At 42.9% G+C, this 23,727-nt stretch overlaps 1 protein-coding gene across 1 annotated transcript; it reads right to left on the bottom strand.

Annotated features, from left to right (window-relative positions):
- Positions 1–132: 132 nt before the first annotated feature.
- On the bottom strand, positions 133–23,657 carry psmc5 (proteasome 26S subunit, ATPase 5). The gene is made up of 12 exons (XM_056577135.1): positions 23,553–23,657; positions 22,640–22,711; positions 22,467–22,536; positions 20,050–20,147; positions 19,091–19,147; positions 14,200–14,430; positions 13,522–13,648; positions 13,124–13,314; positions 10,894–10,992; positions 2,679–2,789; positions 696–782; positions 133–357 (listed from the first exon to the last, which is right to left on the bottom strand). Exons 1-12 carry the CDS (start codon positions 23,580–23,582, stop codon positions 304–306), a joined length of 1,227 nt encoding a protein of 408 aa, XP_056433110.1. The 5' UTR covers positions 23,583–23,657; the 3' UTR covers positions 133–303.
- Between the last annotated feature and the right edge of the window lie 70 nt (positions 23,658–23,727).

Here is a 23,727-nt window from a genome sequence, read left to right on the forward strand (position 1 = left end):
ACTTATACTGTGCCATAAACAATATGCATAATCAATCAATGTACAATGGTAACAATGGACCTCTGCAAATGATTAATCTGGCTTCCAATCGTGGACGTGTTCCATCAATAAACAAAAGTCGAACAAGTCTCTGGACTGCATTCTTTTAATAAGTCAGACAGACCACATCCTTTACTTCGGGACAAACTTTAATTTGCGATGGTTTAAAGGCTACGAGTACAAAGCATAAACAAAAGGTAAGGAGAATATACACTAGTTTGTTGGCGGAGGCGTTTCTGCACGAGGCCTCAACACTACAGGTGTTTACTTCCACAGCTTCTTGATGGACATGTTCTTCTCACTGTCCTTCTGCATCACCTGGGGACAGAGGGTTTGAAAAGGGCTTCAGATCAAAGGGTCACAAGGGACAGCTGATGTTTTGCATAAGGATTGGGTCAAGTATAAACAACAACAATATATATATAAATATGAGAGAGAGAGAGAGAGAGAGAGAGAGAGAGAGAGAGAGAGAGAGAGAGAGAGAGAGAGAGAGAGAGAGGAGAGAGAGAGAGAGAGAGAGAGAGAGAGAGAGAGAGAGAGAGGAGAGAGAGAGGAGAGAGAGAGAGAGAGAGAGAGAGAGAGAGAGAGAGAGAGAGAGAGAGAGAGAGAGAGAGAGAGAGAGAGAGAGAGAGAGTGTGTGAGTGAGTGAGTGAGACCTTGGCCACGGCCATCTCAAAGTCCTCCTGGTTGACATGGACTCTTCGTTCTCTCAGGGCGTACATGCCGGACTCTGTGCAAACTCCCTACAACACACACACAGGTTATCGTCACACACATGTTCTCATCACACCCTGCTGGACGCCAGTTTAACACGTCTGCGACCTAACCAGCTAGAGGTCAACCAGCTGTCTAGTTGCAAGCGCAGTACAACAGGATGAAGAGCTGAGGTCAGCTGCCCTGACCCCAAATACATGAAGAGTGTAAAGATCCACTTACGTCTTTCATTTATACCTTAAACAATATTCCACATCATAAATCACGTGTATGCATCACTGATCAGTGGTTCATTTGAACGATCACTCAACTGTGCCCCTTCCTACGTAAGAGGGGGCGCCGAAACTGACTCGCTTGTTTGGTATAGGCGGGGTACATTCAGAAATGCATATCTCACTCAAAAAATCATGTACAGACTATTTTCAAAGTTTGTATGCGTGTGGGAGCACCAGAGACCCAAAACAACCCAAATCCCAGGCAAAGTGTTGTTTTCATATGTCCCATTTAACAAGTGTTTGACCATTCCAGTCCAAGGCCCAAACGGCATAACCCTTACCTAACAATCAAATAGATTTAAACTGCAATGTAATTATTTTTTTATTATTGATACACTTCCCAAAAATCTCTCTTGACTTCTTACAATTTTCCCCACTGTTTTGCGCATGCTACACAGTAAGGATATTATGCTTTCGCGCTCACGTGACATAGCGGGCATGAGTCGTAACCAATGCGTCGACCGTAGAGGGGTCCGCAATGACGCAGTTCCAACGCAAAGCGACGTAGCAGTAGTCACGTGACTGCGAAGTAGTGTTTTCACAATACTGGATTTCCTAACTTCGATACAAAACCTTGAAAAGTATCAATGTTCAATACCATTTCAATACCACAGGGAAAATAATAGAAGGATCCTGTGCAAGGGAAATATTCAATTAGGAAACTACTAGGTAAGAGGGCATAAAGCTAGAATACTAAGTGGAAAATTACATTTCCACCTGAAATAATGATCAGTTGGTCATTATCAGTTTGTAACCCTGTAGTACTATGAGACACAAACAGGTAGATCTCTTGTACAATTTTGACACCACTCGAAAAACACCACTCGCAAATAAACAATATGGCCACCAGATAGCGCTAAAGGACATGTCTTCAGCGCTATGATTGAAGGCAATTTACCAATTTCCACAGAAACCTTCTCTAGTTATTGATTGTAAACACCAAGTTTAGTGGCAAAAGAGTTTTGGTCGATTTTTGCCAAAGAACGCGATTGAATGACAGGAGGCGGGTCCAGAGACCGCGAGAGATTGACTGGAAGCGGGGCCATGTTGGCGCTGTGTGTCTCGCTATCCGAGAGAGGAGAGCGAGAAAGCGCAGCTGGTATTCTTGTATTGATACTGCAGAAAATTATTATTGAAACAGTTAAAAAAATCCATTGAAAAATTTATATTTTTGACAGCACCACTCCAAGTATGAATTGACATTTGTAGCAAAGACTCCAGAATGTTTGGCTTCATGGACATTACGCAGAATATTTGAATTATGCTATCTATTGATAATGTAAAACCCTTAAAAAAATTAAGATGAAATTTAATACTTTTAAGGCCTTAATTTTGGAAAATGAAAAGTAATACTTTTTTAATACTCTATAAAGACTATGCGATTACCCTGAAGAGGAACTTCCATGGAGCTGACCCCTCTCTGATCCCAGTCTGGGTCTGATCCCTAATCGTGGTCTGATCCCGGTCTGGGTCTGATCCCTTATCGTGATCTGATCCCGGTCTGGGTCTGATCCCTAATCGTGATCTGATCCCTAATCGTGATCTGATCCCTAATCGTGATCTGATCCCGGTCTGGGTCTGATCCCGGTCTGGGTCTGATCCCGGTCTGGGTCTGATCCCAGTCTGGGTCCATGTACGTCGTGGGCTCACCTTAACCTCGGCTCCGGACGCTCCGGGCATGAGCTCTGCGATCTTCCTGAGGTTGATGCCCCGGGTCAGGTTCATCTTCCTGGAGTGGATCTTCAGGATGTCAAGACGAGCCTGGGGAGGGGGACGACGACATCAGACTCACTCAACACCCAATGATGTTAGCGATGGGGAACCCACCCACTTCATATTAAATCGTATCGTTTTCTGCGTTACCAAGATTTTCTGTGCTGACTTAGGGTGCGGGATGTTCAATATCAGTAACGTTGAGTTCATAAGGGCTAACATTATCTTTTCTGAGTTAACAATAATTTTGGGCAGGTGTTTTTGAGCACAGTATATCATACTAGACTTTGGTAAAACGGTCGCCGACCGTCTTCTCCGTGCCTTATATCCCGCTGCTTTGGGTTTTCTTTTGATGGGTGCGTTGAGAGGAGGAGCGGGCAAATCAGCTGTTTATAAGTGTACCCGCTCACCACTGGCATGAATGCGCGCTCGTCTCTTTGTGTGCGTGTTCGTGTGCGTATGTCTGTGTGAACAAGAATGTCAGGGAGAAAGAGAGCTATGAGGAGATGAATGAACGGAATGATATTTATATTTAAAAATTGCAAAAAATAAATAAATAAGCGGAATCAATTTGTGGCGCTCGGTGTTGAATCTGTGGCGCTGCGCCCCACATTGGTCTATGTATGGGAAACACTGATCTGGGGATCCCACCAGGGTTTCCCCAGGTTTGATCAACCCAAATTTAAGACTTTTTTTAGACTTTTTTAAGACCACTTCAATGAAAATTAAGACCTACATCGCACCCATTAAGCGGTTGGAACACATTAAACATTCATGTCAATACATTAATGAATGTGCCAAAAGATGTGTGCACTCACCAATCAAAGAGCCAAACGGAGGGCCTAACTCAAAGCCTAGAGGCCTGATGTCTCTTAAAGGTCCCATGACATGCTATTTTATGTATTCTTTAATATAGGTATTAGTGGGCAACTAACACAGTATTCAAAGACGTTCCCGAAATTCAGCCGTGGTGCAGAGTTACAGCCACTCCGAGCCAGTCGCACATTGAGCTTCCCCCAAATGCGCTGTTTTGGTGTCTGTAGCTATAATGCAAATGAGGAGGAGCGAGGCGGGTCAAGGAGGAGGGTGGGGGTGTGGCCCTGAGCAGCTTGCAGCCACGGTACCATGCGCTCTGTTTACAGTGGATGTATCGCAATGGCGAGGCGCACACAGCCTTTAGCCGTGTTCTGTAAATATTCTAGAACACACGGGAGTCCTGGAGCTCTATATATAAATATTATCATATAGCCTACATGGATATCTATATCATATAATATATATTATAACGGCCAAAAGCTGTGTGAGCCGATATTATGAATCTCAAACGACCGCGTTGGGTTCTCCGACGTTCCTGGTTCTTCAACGTCCTCATCAATGTGAAGTAGACTGAACCGCGACAAGGAGGAGAAAGTGATCGTTGCCGGGCAGCGCTTATGGTCCTTCAGCGGGTCTCAAGTAGGGCTGCACGATTATTGCCAAAATGATTATCACGATTATTTTGATCAATATTGATATCACGATTATTTACCACGATTATTCATTGAAAAAAAAATCTTTCGAATTTCTACCACCCCCTTGTGGTAGGAGCCACACACTGTGCTCAGCGCCAGGCCACTCCCCCCCCCCCCCCCCCCCCCCCCCCCCCTCTTTTCACGCTTCGCGCCGGACTCACGCAGTCGCAGACAGGTGTACAGGGAGCGCTTGGTTTCTTTTTTTTGCGGGTGCATTATTTAAAATTGACATTTAAATTAAAATAAAAAATTAAAAATAAATAAAAAAATATATCGCAAAAATATCGCGGGAACACTACGTGTCATCGTGGGACGCCAATATCGTCATCGCGATAAAAATTCAATATATTGTGCAGCCCTAGTCTCAAGCGGGAGACATTCGCCGCCAACAATCCCTTTCTCCTCCATGTCGTGGTTCATGTTCTTAAGGGAGTCAAAGCCAAAGTTCCTTCCCCCCAATTCATTCTCAACCTTGGCTGAGATAACCCCCAATACGAGTCTTGTTGTAGAAATACCAGAGACAAGAGTCCGACAGAACGGTTATCCAAATAACAAGGAAGTGTACAACACTTGCGTTACAGTCCTGGAGCTCTATATCTAAATAATATCATATAATACATAGAAATCTATATCATTTAATACATATCAACACGGCCAAAAGCTGTGTGCACCTCCAGACGATATTATGAATCACAAACGACTTTGTCGGGTTCAGCGACGTCTCTGGTTCTTCCACTTTCACGTCAACCTGAAGTCGACTGAACCGCGCGCTGCCTGCTGCCGGCTGCCGGGCGATGGTGCCTCGCGGCAACCGGCGGCATGACGCAGTTCATGTACTTCAGCCAGTCAAGGCCAAAGTTCCTTTCCCCCAATTCCTTCTCAACCATGGCTGAGATTAGGGTTGGGCAATCGTCTACAAGGTTCCATCGTCCGATAGCGCCCCCTAGCGATCGCCGATAGTCGATACTATCGGGGGGTCATCTTTATAATAATTGTATAATATTAATTATTTATAATAATTTATCACTTTGAAAAAAATCGCGTTTTTATTTTTCGATTTTTTTCTTAAAAACAGATACGATGGTCTTCCCCTTGGACCAGCGTGAGCCTCAGCTGATTTAAGTTTCGATGCGTCGGCGCCGGCGGCGCTGTCATGTCACACACGCTGATGACACACAGCTCGTAGCTGTGTTCGAAATCGTTCCCTATCACGGATATAGTGCACTATATAGGGTGCTTGCTATTTTGTAGTGTTGTTCGAATTCTCACTGGTTAATTTCATGCCCTATATGCACTTAAAATACCCAAAATGTGAGTGTACATATGATGTTCCCTACGTGTTACTCCCATATACCCCAATGCAATGCAGTCGTGTTTTTCCGGAGGAGAAGAAGAAGCTCAATAACCGCAAGCGGCGAAAACGACTACATTTAATGGAGTCTCCGGCTTTCGTTTAGAAATATCAACAATTTATTTGGGATTTAACAAGAAAATGAAACATTCAAAAGTAATAAGAAAAACCTTGTTCAAGGAAATGTAACATTCAACATCAATACAACCTCCAGCTTTCCTCTCGAGTGCCCGGTTAGTTTACACAATCTGGGCGCATCCGTCTGCGTCCACAAATACCCGGCGCATTTACTGACGCAAATTACGTTTAGAAATGTTCAGCGTAGTGTCCGAATTCTCGTTTGTACGTTCCCTATGTAGTGCACTATATCATGAACACTATAGGGCAGGGGTTTTCAAAGTGTGCGAGTGTGAGCCCCCCCTCAGAGAAAAAAATTCAGCTGAGCCCCCCCCCCCCCCCAATTTTTTTTTCTAAATACCTGTGTTTTGAAAGCTATTTTAATTATTTTACACATTTCAAACATCTCCGATCATAATTTTAAAACATTTGGAACATATTTTTGAAACATTTGAAACAAATTTTTTAACATATTTTTTAAACATATTTCTGAAACATTACATCTTTTTGCGTTTTTAAACAACAAAATTTAACAACTTTATCTAAGCATGTTTTAGCTTAACCTTTTTTAAATACATTTGAACATCTTAATCTGTGTAAACTGCCAGTTTACAGATTCATTCAGGGTCCCCGACTCTGAATTTTCTGAGTCGAATCAGATCTGCCTTTTCAGTCCAGAGATTCGACTATTCGGCGGGGTTTGTTTACCGGTGTTGCTATGGTGACCTCAATTATTATAACCAACTGAAAACGACGCCGGTTTGAAACTAAAACTGTGATTCTGAAAAAAGTATAAATGCTATCAAAATTCCGTTTAGATAGTATTGAAGATACAAGTGTGTAGATTTGTTTAATGGTTTGAACGATGGTAAACGGTTGAAAAAGGAATGAGTTACGATGTCTAGAAGTAGGTGTATCAGAATGGGCTGACTTCTTCAATGAAAACAGCTGAAAACGAAGCAGTATGAAACTAAAACTGTAAAGACATTTTAAATGATATCGAAATTCTGTTTCGATATTATTGAAGATACAAGTGTGTAGATTTGTTAAATGGTTTGCACGAAGATAAACGGTTGAAAATTGATTTAGTTATGTTACTTCTACAGTTGAAGTACGACTGATGATTTGAATCATCGTCTTTCAGGGTTTTCTTCGGGTTTATTTTTTCTCACGTCGCGCCCCCCCTGAAGAACTCTGGCGCCCCCCAGGGGGGGCGCGCCCCACAGTTTGAAAACCACTGCTATAGGGAATAGTGAGTGAGTGAATAGGGAACGATTTCGAACACAGCTCATGTACCACAGCTGTAACCCGGAAATGGTGCAGCGGGGTGTGATGTCATTTCGCCGTGCGAGCAGACCGGTAGGTTTCGAGCCCCTCCCCTCTCCTCTCGCAGCAGTGAGTGAATACGGCAGGTCAGCGCTACATAGTATGTTTTCCACCGGTGCCAGTTAATTTCAATTACAATTTGCGGGGCTTTTTAAGTTGAAAAAATAGCTACCACAGCGCTTTTAAAAAAATAAATAAATGAATTATTAAAATATAATTATCGCCTTTTTATCGACTACTTGAGACGATCGACGATGGATTCCATCTATCGTCGATAGTATCGACTATCGGCCCATCCCTGGCTGAGATAACCCCCAATACGAGTCTCGTTGTAGAAATACCAGAGACGAGAGTCCGACGTGTTATGCGCCATAACACCAAAAGCAGAACGGTTATCCAAATAATAAGGAAGTGTACAACACTTGCGTTACAGTCCTGGAGCTCTATATCTAAATAACATATAATACATAGAAATCTATATCATTTAATACATATCGCGGCCAAAAGCTGTGTGCGCCTCCAGACGATATTATGAATCACAAACGACTTTGTCGGGTTCTGCGACGTCTCTGGTTCTTCCACTTTCACATCAACCTGAAGTCGACTGAACCGGGCGCTGCCTGCTGCCGGCTGCCTGCTGCCGTCTGCCTGCTGCCGGGCGATGGTGCCTCGCGGCAACCGGCGGCATGACACAGTTCATGTACTTCAGCAAGTCAAAGCCAAAGTTCCTTTCCCCCAATTCCTTCTCAACCATTGCTCAGATAACCCCCACAACAGTCTCGTTGTGGAAATACAAGACACGTCAAAGAACCGACAAGAAACACTTGCGTTAAAGTGTGTGTGTACACACACACACACACACACACACACACACACACACACACACACACACGGTCGAGTCATTGGCGGGCCAACGTCTCTGGGCGGGCCAGGCAGAGTTAGGGGAGAAGCTGAGATTCCTGATGACGTCATGAATACAGACATTCCAAATCAGCGCGCTTGAGCCTCCGTTTTTTTCAAAGGCGAGCAGAACAGCTAGTGCTCGTTTTACACCAAACGCAAGTTTTAGCCACTGGGGGACCATAGGCAGGCTAGGGAAACTCATATTTATGTTAGAAAACCTCATAAAGTGAGATTTTCATGTCATGGGACCTTTAAGACCATGTACCCAGAAATTATAATAAAAGATTAAAAAAACAATACACAAAGTCATGGTGTGAAAGTGTAGCTGTATTTTTGGTTTAAATATCAAACTTTCAACACACAATATAAAATATAAACAAACTCTTTTCAAATTGCTGTAGTTTCTCAGCATTCAAATTTCCTCAACCATTTCAATGAATCCTCCCCTTGCCTCGTTGACCTCTTTTACTAACTCCTTCGTAATGTATGGAGCCAGCCCAAACCCTAACCCGTCCACAGACATGGTGACTAATGTATGATAGTAAGCATTATTGGCCCTTAACACCAGTGTTTCCCCCACGTTCACACAGCAGCGGCGCGCCGCCGCTGCTGAATTTTCGCCGCCGCTGCAATAAAAATCCTTCTAAAATTTTTTTATACGTAGCTCCTTTTAGAAAATGTACAGCGCGTAACGTCAATTGCGCAGCACGCGTCACGTAACCAACATCAAAGAAGAAAAATAGTTGTTGGCAGTAGGTTACCTTACACGGTTGCAAAGTTACATTGATTCTAGCAGTAGCGAGTGAAGCGGAAGATCGAAGGAAGAAGGAAAGAGAGAGACAGACACTGAGAGAGAGAGACAGACAGAGAGAGAGAGACAGACCGAGAGAGAGAGAAAGTAAGTTGCTAAAATGTGTCGCTACATGACCACCAGTGTTAAAAACCCTCTGAGCCCAATCATTTTATTGCATCTATAAACCGCAACCTCCGTGCCGTTTTTCCTCTAGTATTGTGTGTGTGTAGGCCTATGTATGTGTGTGCGTGTTGTCGCTCTTTTTGGGATCACTCATAGCCTTTACAGGAGCTTATATCCAGTCAAGAATTTATAGCCTATAGGTATTTTCGGGAACTTAGAAAAATGAATCCATACTGTTAGATCCGATGTTGTTCTTTATTGCCATATAAAATCCGTTTTCATCGCGTATCTTAGTTAGGGATTTATGCTAATCGCCTGTAAGCATGTGGTCATTAGCATCTGGCGACTTGTTTGAGAGTCAGCATCAATGGCCCCCCCACCACCGAATTCCCCTACAGAAGAGCCCTGGAGCTCTTCTTTAAAAAGCCAAGGAGAATTAAATGCTCCCAGGCTGGATGTAGCCTTTGTGGATGAGCAAAAACTTCACAGTTCTCCGTCTGTTGTCTTCTTTGTCCTCATCCTCCTGTCGCTCTCTTGTCCTCTTCCCTGACTCTCACTGTCTCACAAAGGAGCTGAGCTCACCTGAGGTCTATTTGTAGTGCTAAGGCTCACACTGATTGGTATTCAATTAGCTTTCTTTTTTATTTTTCATGTGTGTGAGTCTGTGTTCTTTTCAAATTTTAGTTAGGTTTATAATTTAAAAAGATGTGTTTTGCCCATTGTTGCAGGAGATTTCATTTTGAACTAAGTGTCTTATGTAAAAAACAGTTATGCTTTGGGCATAGCAACCATGTTTAGTGTTTAAGCATTAGGCAAAAATCTGTAAATAAATTGTGCAAATTATATTTGCGTTGTGGCATTTTTTGTTTAAATATTACTATACAAAATATAAAAATCTGTAAATGAAGACACAAAAGGCAAAGTTACAACACCAATAATCCCATCTACAGTAATACACAGGACTGTTTGAATAGGATTTAAGTGCATATTCTCCTCTCAAAGTGCACCAGATTCATGCATTCCAATGTGAAGGGTACAAAAAAAATTCGGCTGGGGGAGCATGCCCCCGGACCCCCCTAGAGGGTTCCGGGACCACACCCCCGCTGCTGAAAAAAATCCTGCGGGAAACACTGAACACTTATATTCGGAAACAACACTGCCTCAAAAGGATATTGGCCTAAGCAACACCAGTAGAGGCTATACTTTTCCCTGAACTTTTAAACGTTGTAAAAGTGCAAAAACATAATTATATATTTATGTGGCATTCAGTCCAATGCTTAAAATATATCTGTGGCATTCAGTAGGCCAATGCTGTGGTAAAGTGTGTAAAGGTATGACCAAGTGTTTCTTTCTGTTCAATAGATAGAACTTTATCAATCCCCTGTATAAAACAATAATGTCAAAAATAAAAATACAAAACATGACGGCAACTCTAAAGTCAAACCGTCCAATCTGAAGGCTCTACTTAACCACTCCCCCTACTCACTTCCAGCAATGCAAAGCGAACAGAACTGAGGTGGGGAGGGTGTAGCTTAAGTAGTTTGTGACAGACCCAGAGGAACGCAACGCAAATTCAATGTGAACATGTATCAGGCTTAATAAAATAGGTTGCCGGCGCGAAAACCCAAAGTAATGTTCGCGCATACTCCAATAAATGAAGCGCTCTCTGACGTTACGCAAAACCCCGATACGCAAAACGCCCCCCATTTTCCCCTTGTTTTACAGTCCGGTTGACTACGAAAACATATCTTAGTAGGAAATTTAAGACCATCTTTAAAAAATTAAGACTAGGGTAACGCAATTTAAGACTTTTTAAGGCCTTAATTTAGGAACATGAAATTTAAGATTTTTTTTAGACTTTTAAGACCCCGCGGCTACCCTGCCCACTGATGGGGAGTACCTCATGACATGTACACAATGACATGTATGACATGTACACAATGACATGTATGACATGTAAACAATAGCCTAAGCGTAAGTTGGTGTTTGTGGGCAGTGTTATAAGGTGTGTTGGTGGGCGGAACTCACAGCCTCGTTGGGAGGGGGGAACTCGATCTTCCGGTCGATGCGGCCAGGCCGCAGCAGAGCAGAGTCCAGGATGTCGATCCGGTTGGTGGCCATGATGACCTGGAGGAGAAAGGAGGTGGTTACAGACGGACTCCCACCGCCATGGGGACGACACTGGAGCAGACTTTAGTCCAACCACGCTACATCACGGTTAGTCTGGAGAGCAGACTTTAGTCGTCCACGCTACAGGAGCAGACTTTAGTCCAACCACGCTACATCACTGTTAGTCTGGAGAGCAGACTTTAGTACAACCACGCTACATCACTTTCTGAAGAGCAGACTTTAGTCCAACCACGCTACATCACTGTTAGTCTGGAGAGCAGACTTTAAAAAGAGAGTAAACACACACTAGAGCTGTCCCAAACGATTATTTTTCAAACGATTATTCTAGTGATTATTTTTTCGATTAGTCGACTAATCTAACGACTAATTTTACCATTAATCTAACGATTATTTTTTCAGTTACCGATTATTTCACATTACTTCATCAATGTAACTTTTCACACAATATGGATATCAAAATATTTGTTGTTAAAATATCAACATTTATTAAACATTTCTTTAACATGCCACTTTTTTGTGCAATAACATTGTGCAACACGGCACTTAAATTGTGCAAACTGCAAAATAGCGCATTTTGATGCCATATGTAGTATCTAACAAATGAACAAAATAAGTCAATCAGGAGGAATATACCAACTATAAAAATACTGTTCTACTCCTTCCTCCCTCTCTCATTGTGCAAACTGAAAAATAATGCACTGCCACTGTCACGTTAAAATTGTACCGGGGGCGAAAATTGTACCGGCCTACGTCATCGTTTGTTTACATCCTGACAACCTGCCCTGCAACAGACGACGCGATGCAGAAAACATGTTTCCAAACGACGAAATAACATAATACAGATAGCGGATCGCTATCTGTATTATGATAGATAGCGATAACACTGTTTTTACTTTATATTTGTATTGTATTTAATTGTTTAATCGAAACAATAAAAAAAATTGCCCCGCAAAACGGGCGATCGCGTCAAATGACGCGTCAAATCACGTAGGAAGGTTCTTGAACATTCTAGACTATGAAACCTGCTTAAAACACTCAGTTTACTAGCTAAATTCGATTAAACAATTCAATACAATACAATATAAAGTAAAAACAAGTGTTATCTAGCGATCCGTTATCTGTATTATGTTTCAAGAACCCTCCTACGTCATTTGACGCGATCGCCCGTTTCGCGGGCCAAACATTTGTCATTTGACGCGATCGCCCGTTTCGCGGGCAATTTTTTTGTATTGTTTCGATTAAACAATTACATACAATACAAATATAAAGTAAAAACAAGTGTTATCGCTATCTTTCATAATACAGATAGCGATCCGCTATCTGTATTATGTTATTTCGTCGTTTGGAAACATGTTTTCTGCATCGCGTCGTCTGTTGCCGGGCAGGTTGTCAGGATGTAAACAAACGATGACGTAGGCCGGTACAATTTTCGCCCCCGGTACAATTTTAACGTGACACCACCTCAGAGACCCAACTTCGAAAAGGATTTATGTAATTTAAATTGTCAACTTGTAGTGTGTGTTTACTACTGAGAACTTGTTGATAGATCGTGGAATTTCGACAGTCAACAGCTAGACTAGAACTACATAACATGACAAAAGTTCTCTTACTACTTAGAACTGGTTGCTAGATCGTGGAATTCCGACAGTCAACAGCTAGACTAGAACTACATAACATGACAAAAGTTCTCTTTTCACCAGAGTAAAAAATCCGAACCCGACAGTCTATTCATAATATTGTAATGACCACGGAAGAGGCATTGAATGAAGTGATTAGACAGCTTATTAGATACCTAATAGACCGCTGGAACACGCAAGACCGGTCGCCATAGCAACGCTGGTAAACAAACCCTCGGAGCTCGGCTTTTGGCCGAGTTTTATACCACCAGCCTCTGTGCTCCCGCTACTGCTTGCCGCCGCCATTGTTATGAATTTAAACGATTGGCGACTAGCGTTCTGGTGCATATTTACCGCCACGACTGGAGTGAGAGTGGCGGGGGGGGGGGGGGGGGGGGGGGGGGGGGAGGCGACGCGTCGACGCAAATTATTCATGTCGACGAATTTTTGAAGATTTTCTAATCGTCCCAGCTCTAACACACGTAAGTGAGTGCGTGCAGGTGTGTGTGAACCTTGATGTTCTTGGTGGCCTCGAAGCCATCCAGCTGGTTGAGCAGCTCCAGCATGGTCCTTTGCACCTCGCTGTCTCCCCCCGAGCCGCCCTCCAGACGCGACGAGCCGATGGAGTCGATCTCGTCCATGAAGATGATGGAGGGGGCGTGCTCGCGGGCCATGACGAAGAGCTCTCGCACCATGCGGGCGCCTGGGAGGAGAAACACAAGGGTTAACATCCTCTGGAAAGAGGATTCTGTCAGAATAATCTGAATATCTTGTTAGAGAATATGGCGACTGGTGGGCAGGAGTCTGAATGTCTTTGAGGTTTAAATTGTGACCAAATGACTGGAGATACACATTAATAACTCCAACTATTTGTAATAAACCAGGTGCTTGACATCACACCACCCCTCACCCTCTCCGATGAACTTCTGGACCAGCTCCGAGCCCGACACCCTGATGAAGGTGCAGTCCGTGTGGTGGGCCACGGCTCTGGCCAGCAGGGTCTTCCCTGTGCCAGGAGGGCCGTACAGAAGCACTCCCTGGGGTCGGGGAAGAGACACGCATGACGTTATGCTGCGGTCAACACCGCACTGCAGGGCAATAGCGGTAGCCCGTAGCAGCGCTATGACCAAGTGATGCATGACTATATGGGATGGCTCGCACCTAGAGGGTGTTTCGCATCCATACCACCAAGACTAGAAGTAGCCGAGTTATTTAGCTGTCGTTAAGCTAAATAACGGTAATTAAGCCCTCATAATACTACAAAATTTAACAGTTATTAGCCAGTCCCGCCCAGCTCTAGTGACACGATGAAATAGAAAGTTACTGCATTAACTTCTCAGTCCCACCCAACTCTAGTAACACTATGAAACGGTCAGTTATTAAGCCGTCAGTCCAACCCAGCTCTAGTAACACTATGAAACGGTCAGTTATTAAGCTGTCGGTTCCCCCCAGCTCTAGTAACACTATGAAACGGTCAGTTATTAAGCTGTCGGTTCCCCCCAGCTCTAGTAACACTATGAAACGGTCAGTTATTAAGCTGTCAGTTCCCCCCAGCCCCTGAGGTTTTTTCCTGCTTCGTTTCACCGACCTTGGGCTGTGCGATGCCGAGCGCCTCGAAGAGCTCAGGATGCTTGACCGGCAGCTCGATCACTTCCTTGATCTCCTTGATCTGCTTGTCCAGGCCCCCGATCATCTCGTAGGTGGAGTCGGGCACCTTCTCCACCATCATCAGGGACACCAGGGGGTCTACCTTGTTTGGCAGGATCTTGTGCAGGGTGTAGCTGTCGTTACGCAGAGCCACGCGGCAGTTAGGGGTCACCTGGGCAAAGGGGGGTCCATTAGGAACTACTGATGCGTTTAAAGGAAATCTAGGAATAATACAAACTAGGGATGGACCGGTACATCATCCGAACCGTTTGGGTCGCTGTGTCTGAGGATGTGTTGTCGCTGTCCAAGCAGAGCTCAAGACTAACTTTTTTTATTTGGTTGCACCCTGAAAGAATTGGTTTCCCATTTTCTTTCGCCGATTCTTAGGCCCCGTCCACACGGAGCCGATTTTTGGGTGAAACCGCACAAGGGTTTCGGTCGACCGTCCAGACGGAGCCGGCGGATCCGGAGCCCGAAACCGCACATTTCTGAAACCATCCTCGGAGGTGGTTTCAAAACTATCCGGACCTATCCGGTTTCGTCCTAGGATTCGTGTGGACGGCTGAAATGCAAACGATGACGTCATTAGCCCCCCACCAGTTGGGTGACGTCAGAGTTGCGTTGAATTTTTTATTTATAATTTTATTTGTATTCTTTTTGTAGCTTTAAAGAAAAAAGGCCCCCCCCTTGATAAATGTAATTATTAACTGTACATTAAAAAGTACTTCTGCTCAATTTAAAAGGTTGAATCTCCTCGTAACTGAATGTTTGTATACAGCGCGCAGGCTGTATGCGCGCCACTTTTTTCTGTGGAGAACCAGCGCCATAATCATTTACTACAACGTTTCTACAGCTCGATGCGGTTTCTCAATGACTCCTCTTTACGGGGATATTCCTGAACCGCATAAAACGAAACCGGATCGTGTACGCCCGTTTCGGCTCCGTCATGCCATGTCATGTACCATCCATCTGTCGTTTTAAAAAATTGACTCAATTTAAAATCATTCTCAAATGCTTTTGCCGCTGCTCCTTTTTTCTTCTACATCGAACGTCTGGACATCTGTCCTCACTAGGGATGGGCAAAATGATTCTTTTCCGGGAACTAGTTCTTTCAGTTCAGTTCACTATAACGATTTGTTTATTTGATTCGTTCGTTTTGATTCGTTCGTTACGTCAGATTACATCTTAAAAAAAAATTAAAAAATTTTTTTTTTATATATATATTTTTTTGATTGGTCGTGGGTCCGGATAGGACCGTCAAGACCGCAGTCCGCCGTTTGGAGATGCTGCTATATAGTATGTCGAACGTCCCACCAATATTTATACCACTTGCTTACTCTCTATATTTCATTCATGGTTTTACATTGATAATTTTATTTTACTTTACATTTAATTCTTCATTGTTCAGGCATTACAGAACTTGCATGGTCATAAATAAAAAATACGAACTGCAGTTATAATTTCTTTGTTTGTTCTTAAATTGACGTAGAATGGAGCAAAGACTCCTGGGATTGGGAAATGCGTTTATCCAATAAACAGATGGAGGTCAATGTCTATTTTCGAAAAATGTAGGGGGAATATATGGGAGTCGACATGGTATGACCCAAGATACGTCAGGAGGAGAGAGAAAGCGCGCATATTCGACGGTACCGCCTTGTCATTGGTTACCCAGGTGCCATTCCAACACCATTGCTACCCTCTCATTGGCTGAATCTTTTGAGGGAAGTTGTAGACTCAATCAATATAAGTCGCGGGCGAGCGGGAGATCCTGTTCGTTTGTATATTTTATTTACGTGACCAATATGTTTGGTGATGTTAAAAAAAAGAATCAAAGAACCAGTCGTCTTCTTGTTTTGGGAACCCGTTCTTGTCGTTTCACGTTCGGGATTCGTTCGTTGTAACGAATCAGTCGCGACCGACACATCCCTAGTCCTCACCAACCAACTATTCCCACTCCACCTCCTCCGTTCCTTCATCTACAATAGAGCATTTCCTAGTATGCGCCACGCTAGAACTTCCAGCCCTGCTCCAAACCGGGGCGCATATGGCAGCACCATCACCTCTTTAAACACAGGACAGGACCTAACCGGGGCCCATATGGCAGCACCATCACCTCTTAAAACACAGGACAGGACCGAACCGGGGCCCATATGGCAGCACCATCACCTCTTAAAACAAAGGACAGGACCTAACCGGGGCCCATATGGCAGCACCATCACCTCTTTGAACACAGGACAGGACCTAGTCACTGCTGCGGTTCTGTGGTTCAACACCGGTATTAAACCAATCAGACCGCTGCAGCAATGACATGTCTTCATCGGGACAGCTCTATTTTAAAGTCAATAAAGCACACATACACACACACAGCAGAGTTCCCGTTGTCTGGTAATTACTGGTCTTTGACCGGAAAAAAATGAGGAGGACCGAAAATTCTAAATGTCTCCGGTCAGAATGACCGATTGGAAATAAGGCCCCGTCCACACGGAACCGAAACGGGCGAAAACGATCCGGTTTCGTTTTATGCGGAATATTCAAGGCGCTGGTTCTCCACAGAAAGAAGTGGAGCGCATCAACCCTGCACGCATACAGGCATGCGCTCTGTATACAAACTTCAGTCACGTGGGGAAGATTCAACCTCTTACATTGAGCAGAAATACTTTGAATGTGTTTCATTTGAATTGTGTTTAAATATGCTACAGTGGTCATTTGTTTAGTCCAATTCATGTAAAACAATGAGGGTTTTGATTGTAGCGTAGCCTGTGTGATAAATAAATAAGTTGTTACATTTCGTGCACTCGCTCAAATTGATCGCTATAGACTACCGTAGGTTTATGAACTAAACGGCGGCGCAAGTTTAGCCGAAAAGCCGGCGGCAAGCTTTGCGGAGTACCGGTATTTAACAACCATGGTGAATCAAAATATGATCGCACACTTCTTTAGATAGCCTGCCTATCAATTTTTTTAAGCGCAATAAACACGGACAAAATTCGACCGATTTGTTTAAAATGAAACATTGAAACCTTCCCGGTCACATGACCGGCACCAATTTCTTCTAGCGGAAATACTGACAGTGTTAATCGGGAGAGTCGGGAGAATTCCCAGTGGGCCGTTAGCGTTTCGGAGCTGTCGGGCTGATTACTGCGGGATAACAATATTGCGTTCATAAAAGTTCCTTGCAGCGCCGTCCGGTAGTCTGAGCTGTGCACCGGCAACCTCTCACTTACTTAACAGACGCAACACTTACAAACTGTCATCATCCCAACCAAGTCGATTTTGTCTAGAGGGGAGTAACTGAGTGGCCACTCCCGAAGGTGTACAAACCAGGTGGGCCTTGAACTGCGATTGGTCAGAAAGAACTAAAAGCTAATGACGACTTTGAACTTTCATGCAGGCTCGAACAGAGTGACACACAAACACGCACACACTTTTAAGGAGTTTTTCAGCCGCTCCGTATCCTTGCTTGCCCCAACAAGTTTGTGCGCCGTGCTTTTTGTTTTGTTTCCGGTGTAGCTAGATCTGGTATGGTGTTGTAGTTTTTCTAACGTGACTAGATGTTGCTAGACAGCAGGTGAAAAAACAACAACGTTTGCCAAGCCAAAGGAGCGCTAATCGCGTGATAAAAAAAAGTGCTGTCAATATAACGCATATTATATATATAATCTTATAATTATATCTATTAGTATATATATATATATATATATATAGGTATATATATATATATATTATATATATTATTATATATATTATTATATATATATATTATATATAGTATTATATAGTATATAAATTACATATAGATATCCAGGGGTGTGACAAGATCTCGTGCCACGAGATTCTCGCGAGATTAACCTCGACGATATTACCCGTCGCGTAAAAATCTGTCTCGCGAGATTTCTGAGCTATCCAAAACTATCTATTTGTGGCCTGGTAGGGGCAGTAATAGTCGCCTTTGATACATCTCGCCTGCCAGAAACTCTCACGAAGGAGAAGGAAAGAAGAAGAGGAGGAGAAGGAGGGGAAGCAGCCATAGGCAGCCAGAATGACGTCGGAAAATACCCGTATTACCGTCGAAGATGCCCCCGCCACTTTTAAATGATTTGTTTGGCAGCATTTGGGGTACCCGGCGGAAATTATGAATGGCAGTAGAGTGACTGATAAGACACGGACAATACCAAGTTGTCAGTGACATACTTGGTCAGACTGTTTGCACTATTTGCACTCTGTATTGATGGAGTAGAACTTTGATTTGGTTTTGCACATAATATTGTTTGCACTTGAAAAAAAAAGAGAATTATTTAATTTAATTTATTTTACTTCAACTTTTATAAATTTTTGTTTTAGTTTCAATTTCATGAATGTTAAGAGTTATAATAAAACATTTCAAAATGCATGGGCAACTCGGTTAAATAAAAGTCTGTTGGTCCAGTCATATATTTTGTCATTGTAGTTTTCTTAAAATCTCGTCTCGATTGTGAACCGAATATCGTGGCTCGTCTCGTGAGCCGAGTGTATCGTCACACCCCTAATATATATATATATATATATATATATATATATATATATATATATATATATATATATATATATATATATATATATATATATATATATATATATATATATATATATATATATCACCAGAAACGTACCGAACCGGACCAAAAAATCGTGATATCAACTGAACCGGAATACAAAATATATTTTGTAGCTACTCCACATTTGTTCTTGTTTTCAGCCTAACTTGTACGTCACATTAGATTAAATCGTTAAACTAAATGTGAATAAAAACCACAGCTACATTCCAGAAAGATCCACACAAGAACAGCTCTTACATCATTGATGTCAATGTTCTTGTCCACATCCACAACAAACTTGCCCTCTGGATGCACCTGCCGGGGGAGAAGAGAGAAAAGTTAATACACGATAGTCCTCTCCCTAGAACCAAACCACATGGTTACAGACGGTTGAAAACTGATGCAATAAACATTCTACTTGAAATAGATTACAAAGCCAACCAGTATTTTAATGGACTAAATCGACATATTTACACATTACACACACAGTGTTGGGAACGTTACTTTAAAAAAGTAATTCGTTAATTACTCACTGCTTATTCCAAAAAGAAACTGAGTTTGTAACTGAATTACCTCTATAATGAAAGTAACACTTAACCAGGGAAAGTAACTATTTGCGCTACTGAAAGAAAGGTTAAGAATTTGGATTTTTCTGAGCAGTTTTCACTTGGCCTTAATGTGTTAAATGGCTGAACTCCCCATTCAAGGCCCTGACATACTTCCAACTTAAAAGATATTTGATTGGTTGGAAAGGCTTTGGAACATATGCCGGAATACTACAGAAAATGCCAACTTTCATTGAATTGCTCCGGACTCGCCATTTCTGCTGCTTAATTGAATCTGTTTGGTGTGTGCGTGTGTGGCACGCATGTCCTAGCTTGTGTGTAAAAATACACAAGCTGTAAAAACACACAAGCTACCATAAACATGACTTTGCCTTAGCCAATCATAATCACTTATCTCGTTGTTAACCCGCCCGGTCTCCAGCCAGGGATTACGCAGTTTATTCTATCAATTCATAGTAAAGAACTGCATTTAACGTACAGTAACAGTAACGGCACTGTAACGACGGAAACAGTTATTAGATCGATTATCCCATTACTGAAAAAATAACGCCGCTACCAAAGGTTGTTCTTTTAAACAGCGTTATTACAAACACTGCTCACACATAGTCATGCTTTAGATGATAAAAAAATATGTGAGGGATTGATCCTTACCTTGACGAGCACTTTCTTTTTGTCCATGGCACGGACCACCTCTCCAACGTATGAGCCCTGCTCCTGCAGCAGCTGCAGCTCCTCGCGCAGCAAACGCACTGTAACACAGCATGCAAAACCCTTAGCCTAGCGCAGCAAACGCATTGTAACACAGCACGCAAAACCCTTAGCCTAGCGCAGAAAACAAACTAACACAGCAGGCCAAACCCTTAGCCTAGCGCAGAAAACAAACTAATACAGCAGGCAAAACCCTTAGCCTAGCGCAGCAAACACACTGTAACACAGCGTAGGGCTGAGCGATTAATCGAATTGTTATCGCGATTTCAGCATCAAACGATCACAATATTAACGTAATAGTTTTTTTCGACAGAACAGCTGGATACATATCTCTATATTATCGTGGCTCTCTTTATCATGGCGTGCCGGGCCGCCACGGTACAAATGCTAATGAGCCGACACGCGCACACTAGGGCTGGCCCGAATTATTCAAATACTTGTTTGGAAAGTTAGTATTCAAAGCTTAAATCAGTATTCGGAGCTTCGTTTTTTTTTTTTTTTCCACGTACGTGACGTTACCAGAGCGAGGGAGGCAAACTATAAGCGTCAGCGAAACCAAGCAGAGAAGCGAGAGAGGTGGAAGAAGAATAGATATCTTGTTTCCCTTTACTTTATAACACAACATTAGCGGGATCTCTGGAGGAAAAGTAATACTTAAAACCTTAGCTTAGTTGTTTGTTTACGTTCGCTGTACAGCGCCGCACCAATCAACTGTGACTGGCTTGCTGCAGAGCGTGAGCGTCTTGGGAATGCCCGGTCAATATAATATGGACACATAAGACAATCAATATTCGGTATTTGTTATGGATTTATTGTACAAATTCCCTGAAAAGATGCACGTTCCAGGATGAATTGAAAAGCTCCCGTAAGGGCTGAGATGGCAGAGAACAGCTGATTTGGAATGGAGCAACAGCTGTTCGCTTTCACAGGGAAAAACTAAGGAACTTCAACCTACTTAGGCCTACTAATTAACGTTTAAAAGCTATTAAATCTTCAACAAAATATGCAGATACTGTCAAAATCGGTTCCATGGAATATATAGGGATTATTAATGTTGTTTTTGATGGTGTTTTTTTCTGGAACGAGTATTCGAATATTCGCTCGGAAAAACCAACGAATATTCAAAGCCTGAAAAATGGCATTCGGGCCAGCCCTAGCGCACACGCACGGCTACGCAACCTGAGCTGGATGACGTATAGTCCATGCGACGACCATGGACATAATAAAGGCGACGAGCCTTCTTTCCCATTAAACGGTAAACATGGCGTCAAGCAGTTCAACTGTTGGTTCACGTTGGTCCCATAGAGAAGTCGAGTGTATGTTAGCCATTTGGGCAGACGATAAGCAACAGACTCAGCAAAGTGCGAACTGTGTTCTCTGTGTTGTTGTCCATTGTTGTTAAAACTCTGACCGGCGGCAGACTTTATTATGGTCCATGCAGCGGACGCTTGGTGATGACGTGTTACGACGTGATGACGCATGTACAAGAGCCTACCGTTGCCAGGCCGCATTTGCGACGGCCAACGGCCACGGCCAGATGGCCAGAGAAAAATGGGGCCAGTTGAGCACGGTTAGGTGTGAATACGGCCAAGGCCAGGTGGCCTAGTGTGAGTGCACCCTAACAGAAAATCAATACATTGAAGTATCTGGCTATGTAAAGTATGGCATCAGACAAACTAATTTCCCTTTCTCTAAAATAGGCGTGTCCTACAAATTTGGGCATCACGTGAGACAGTATCTTCATGTAGATACAATACCATTTGCAGACCATAATAGGGGTGTGCATGGGTACACGTGTAACCGGTTAGTAAATCATAACCGTTTAGGAAAAATCAGTAAACGAAAACCGTAAAAAAATAATAATAACCACACCATTGTTTCAAGGGGAATCGCGACGGCCCATACTTTCAACATAAAGTTCACATATTTAGAATTCGAAATACGTCCCAGCATTTATACCACAGATACTATAGGGTCTATAGCATATAACCGCGTTTTCTGATTAGTTTAATCTAACAGTAAGCGGACAACATCCTAATTAACACCGCAACTGCAAATTAATCACACAGAGATAACCATGGCAACCGATCAAACAAATTTTCTTTTTGCGATCATTCTGCTCGCACATCCGCTGTGTTGATAAACAAATAATCCCCCTATAGCTCGACTGCGGTCCACTTTAAAAAAAATAAAAACGGTTAACCGTGTACACGAAAAAAAAAGGGGTTGTGTGACCATTGACAATTTTTGGTAACAGACTCAGTTCACACCCCTAGACCATAAAGGCTCTTTTTGATTATTCGCACCGCCTTAAGAACGCTGCGTTACAAACTATTTGGAGTTTCAGCAGTATGACATACCTTTAGCGTTGAGCTCATTTCTCTGTGCCTGCAGACGCCTCAGATTCTGGCTCTTGTCGTTCACAGTCAGCTGGATTGACAGCGAGGATTAGCGTTAAAATTGATATTTGAGTCAACACGTCAAATAATTCACACAAGAGAAGGGATACAAATACATTTCACGTGTCGCTCACCTGGAGTTCTTCTATTTTGGACAGGTAATATTGTCGGAGGCCGGACCCTCCTTTGCAGTCTCCCGTTTCCATCTGCCAGAAGTGAAAAAAGGCAATAATGAAGGAGCAGATTAAGACCCCCCCAAACTCCTCATCTCTGAACAGTAACGCTACAGAGCTTCAGGCACTCGCATTGGAAATCAGAAAACTCGTTTGGATTATAGGTTTACTTTTATAAATAGCGATAGTGATGTGATTTGGTACTAAAGTGATAGTGATGTGGACTTGTATAGATAGCGATGTAGACTTGTATAAATAATGAGTGATGTAGACTTGTATAGTGATGTAGACTTTTATAAATATCGATAGTGCTGAAGGCTTGTATAAATAATGAAAGTGATGATGGTGTCATGTATACTTGGTATAGTGATGTATACTTGGTATAAATAGGGATAGTGATGTATACTTGGTATAAAATGTGATAGTGATGTATTCATGTATTAAAGTGATAGTGATGTATTCTTGGTATAGTCAGTGATGTAGAATTGTATAAAAGTGATAGTGATGTATACTTGTTGGTACAATGAATTGAGATCACGTCATACGTGGAAGACGGGTTGTTTTTGGACAGCAGGACCAACCAGACTCACCTACACACATATTGTGTACACTCAATACGTTTCATTTCTACAAAAGGTTGATCTGTACAGCAGAAACATGACCAGTGGCTCTGAGGTGTTAGCCTGTGTTGACACTAGCCTGATAGCTACCATGATACAGCAAACAGCGTAGAGCTGCCTTCATTAACCCTATTAACACACAGTCCGTCCCGTAACGCCTCGTCCGCCGCCTCCTGTGTAACGCTACATGTCTGGCCTGGCTTGGAGAAAAATCAGCAAGGATGATGCATTTTAAATAAAATAAAGACGCTTACATGATCAACTCCGTCCACGTCCATCTTCATCTTGAAGGTTCTACTTCCGCCGCAGACCCGTACATCCGCTTTATCCTTCCGATGACATACTTTGACTGTTGCCCACGGCGCCCCCTACAGGCGGTGATACCCTTCACGTTCTCAGATGGGTCTCGCACCCACCCACAGACCCATA

Source organism: Gadus chalcogrammus, chromosome 18 (assembly GCF_026213295.1).
Source record: "Gadus chalcogrammus isolate NIFS_2021 chromosome 18, NIFS_Gcha_1.0, whole genome shotgun sequence".
In the NCBI taxonomy this organism is placed as follows: Eukaryota; Metazoa; Chordata; class Actinopteri; order Gadiformes; family Gadidae; genus Gadus; species Gadus chalcogrammus.

Excerpts from the sequence above, each read along its gene's own strand:
- psmc5 (XM_056577135.1), bottom strand. The coding sequence starts at position 23,582 with ATGAAGATGGACGTGGACGGAGTTGATCAT. Across the intron at positions 14,431-19,090 it reads AGAACATTGACATCAATGAT|GTGACCCCTAACTGCCGCGT; the intron begins GTAAGAGCTGTT and ends CCCTTTGCCCAG. Across the intron at positions 13,315-13,521 it reads CCAGAAGTTCATCGGAGAGG|GCGCCCGCATGGTGCGAGAG; the intron begins GTGAGGGGTGGT and ends TTCTCCTCCCAG.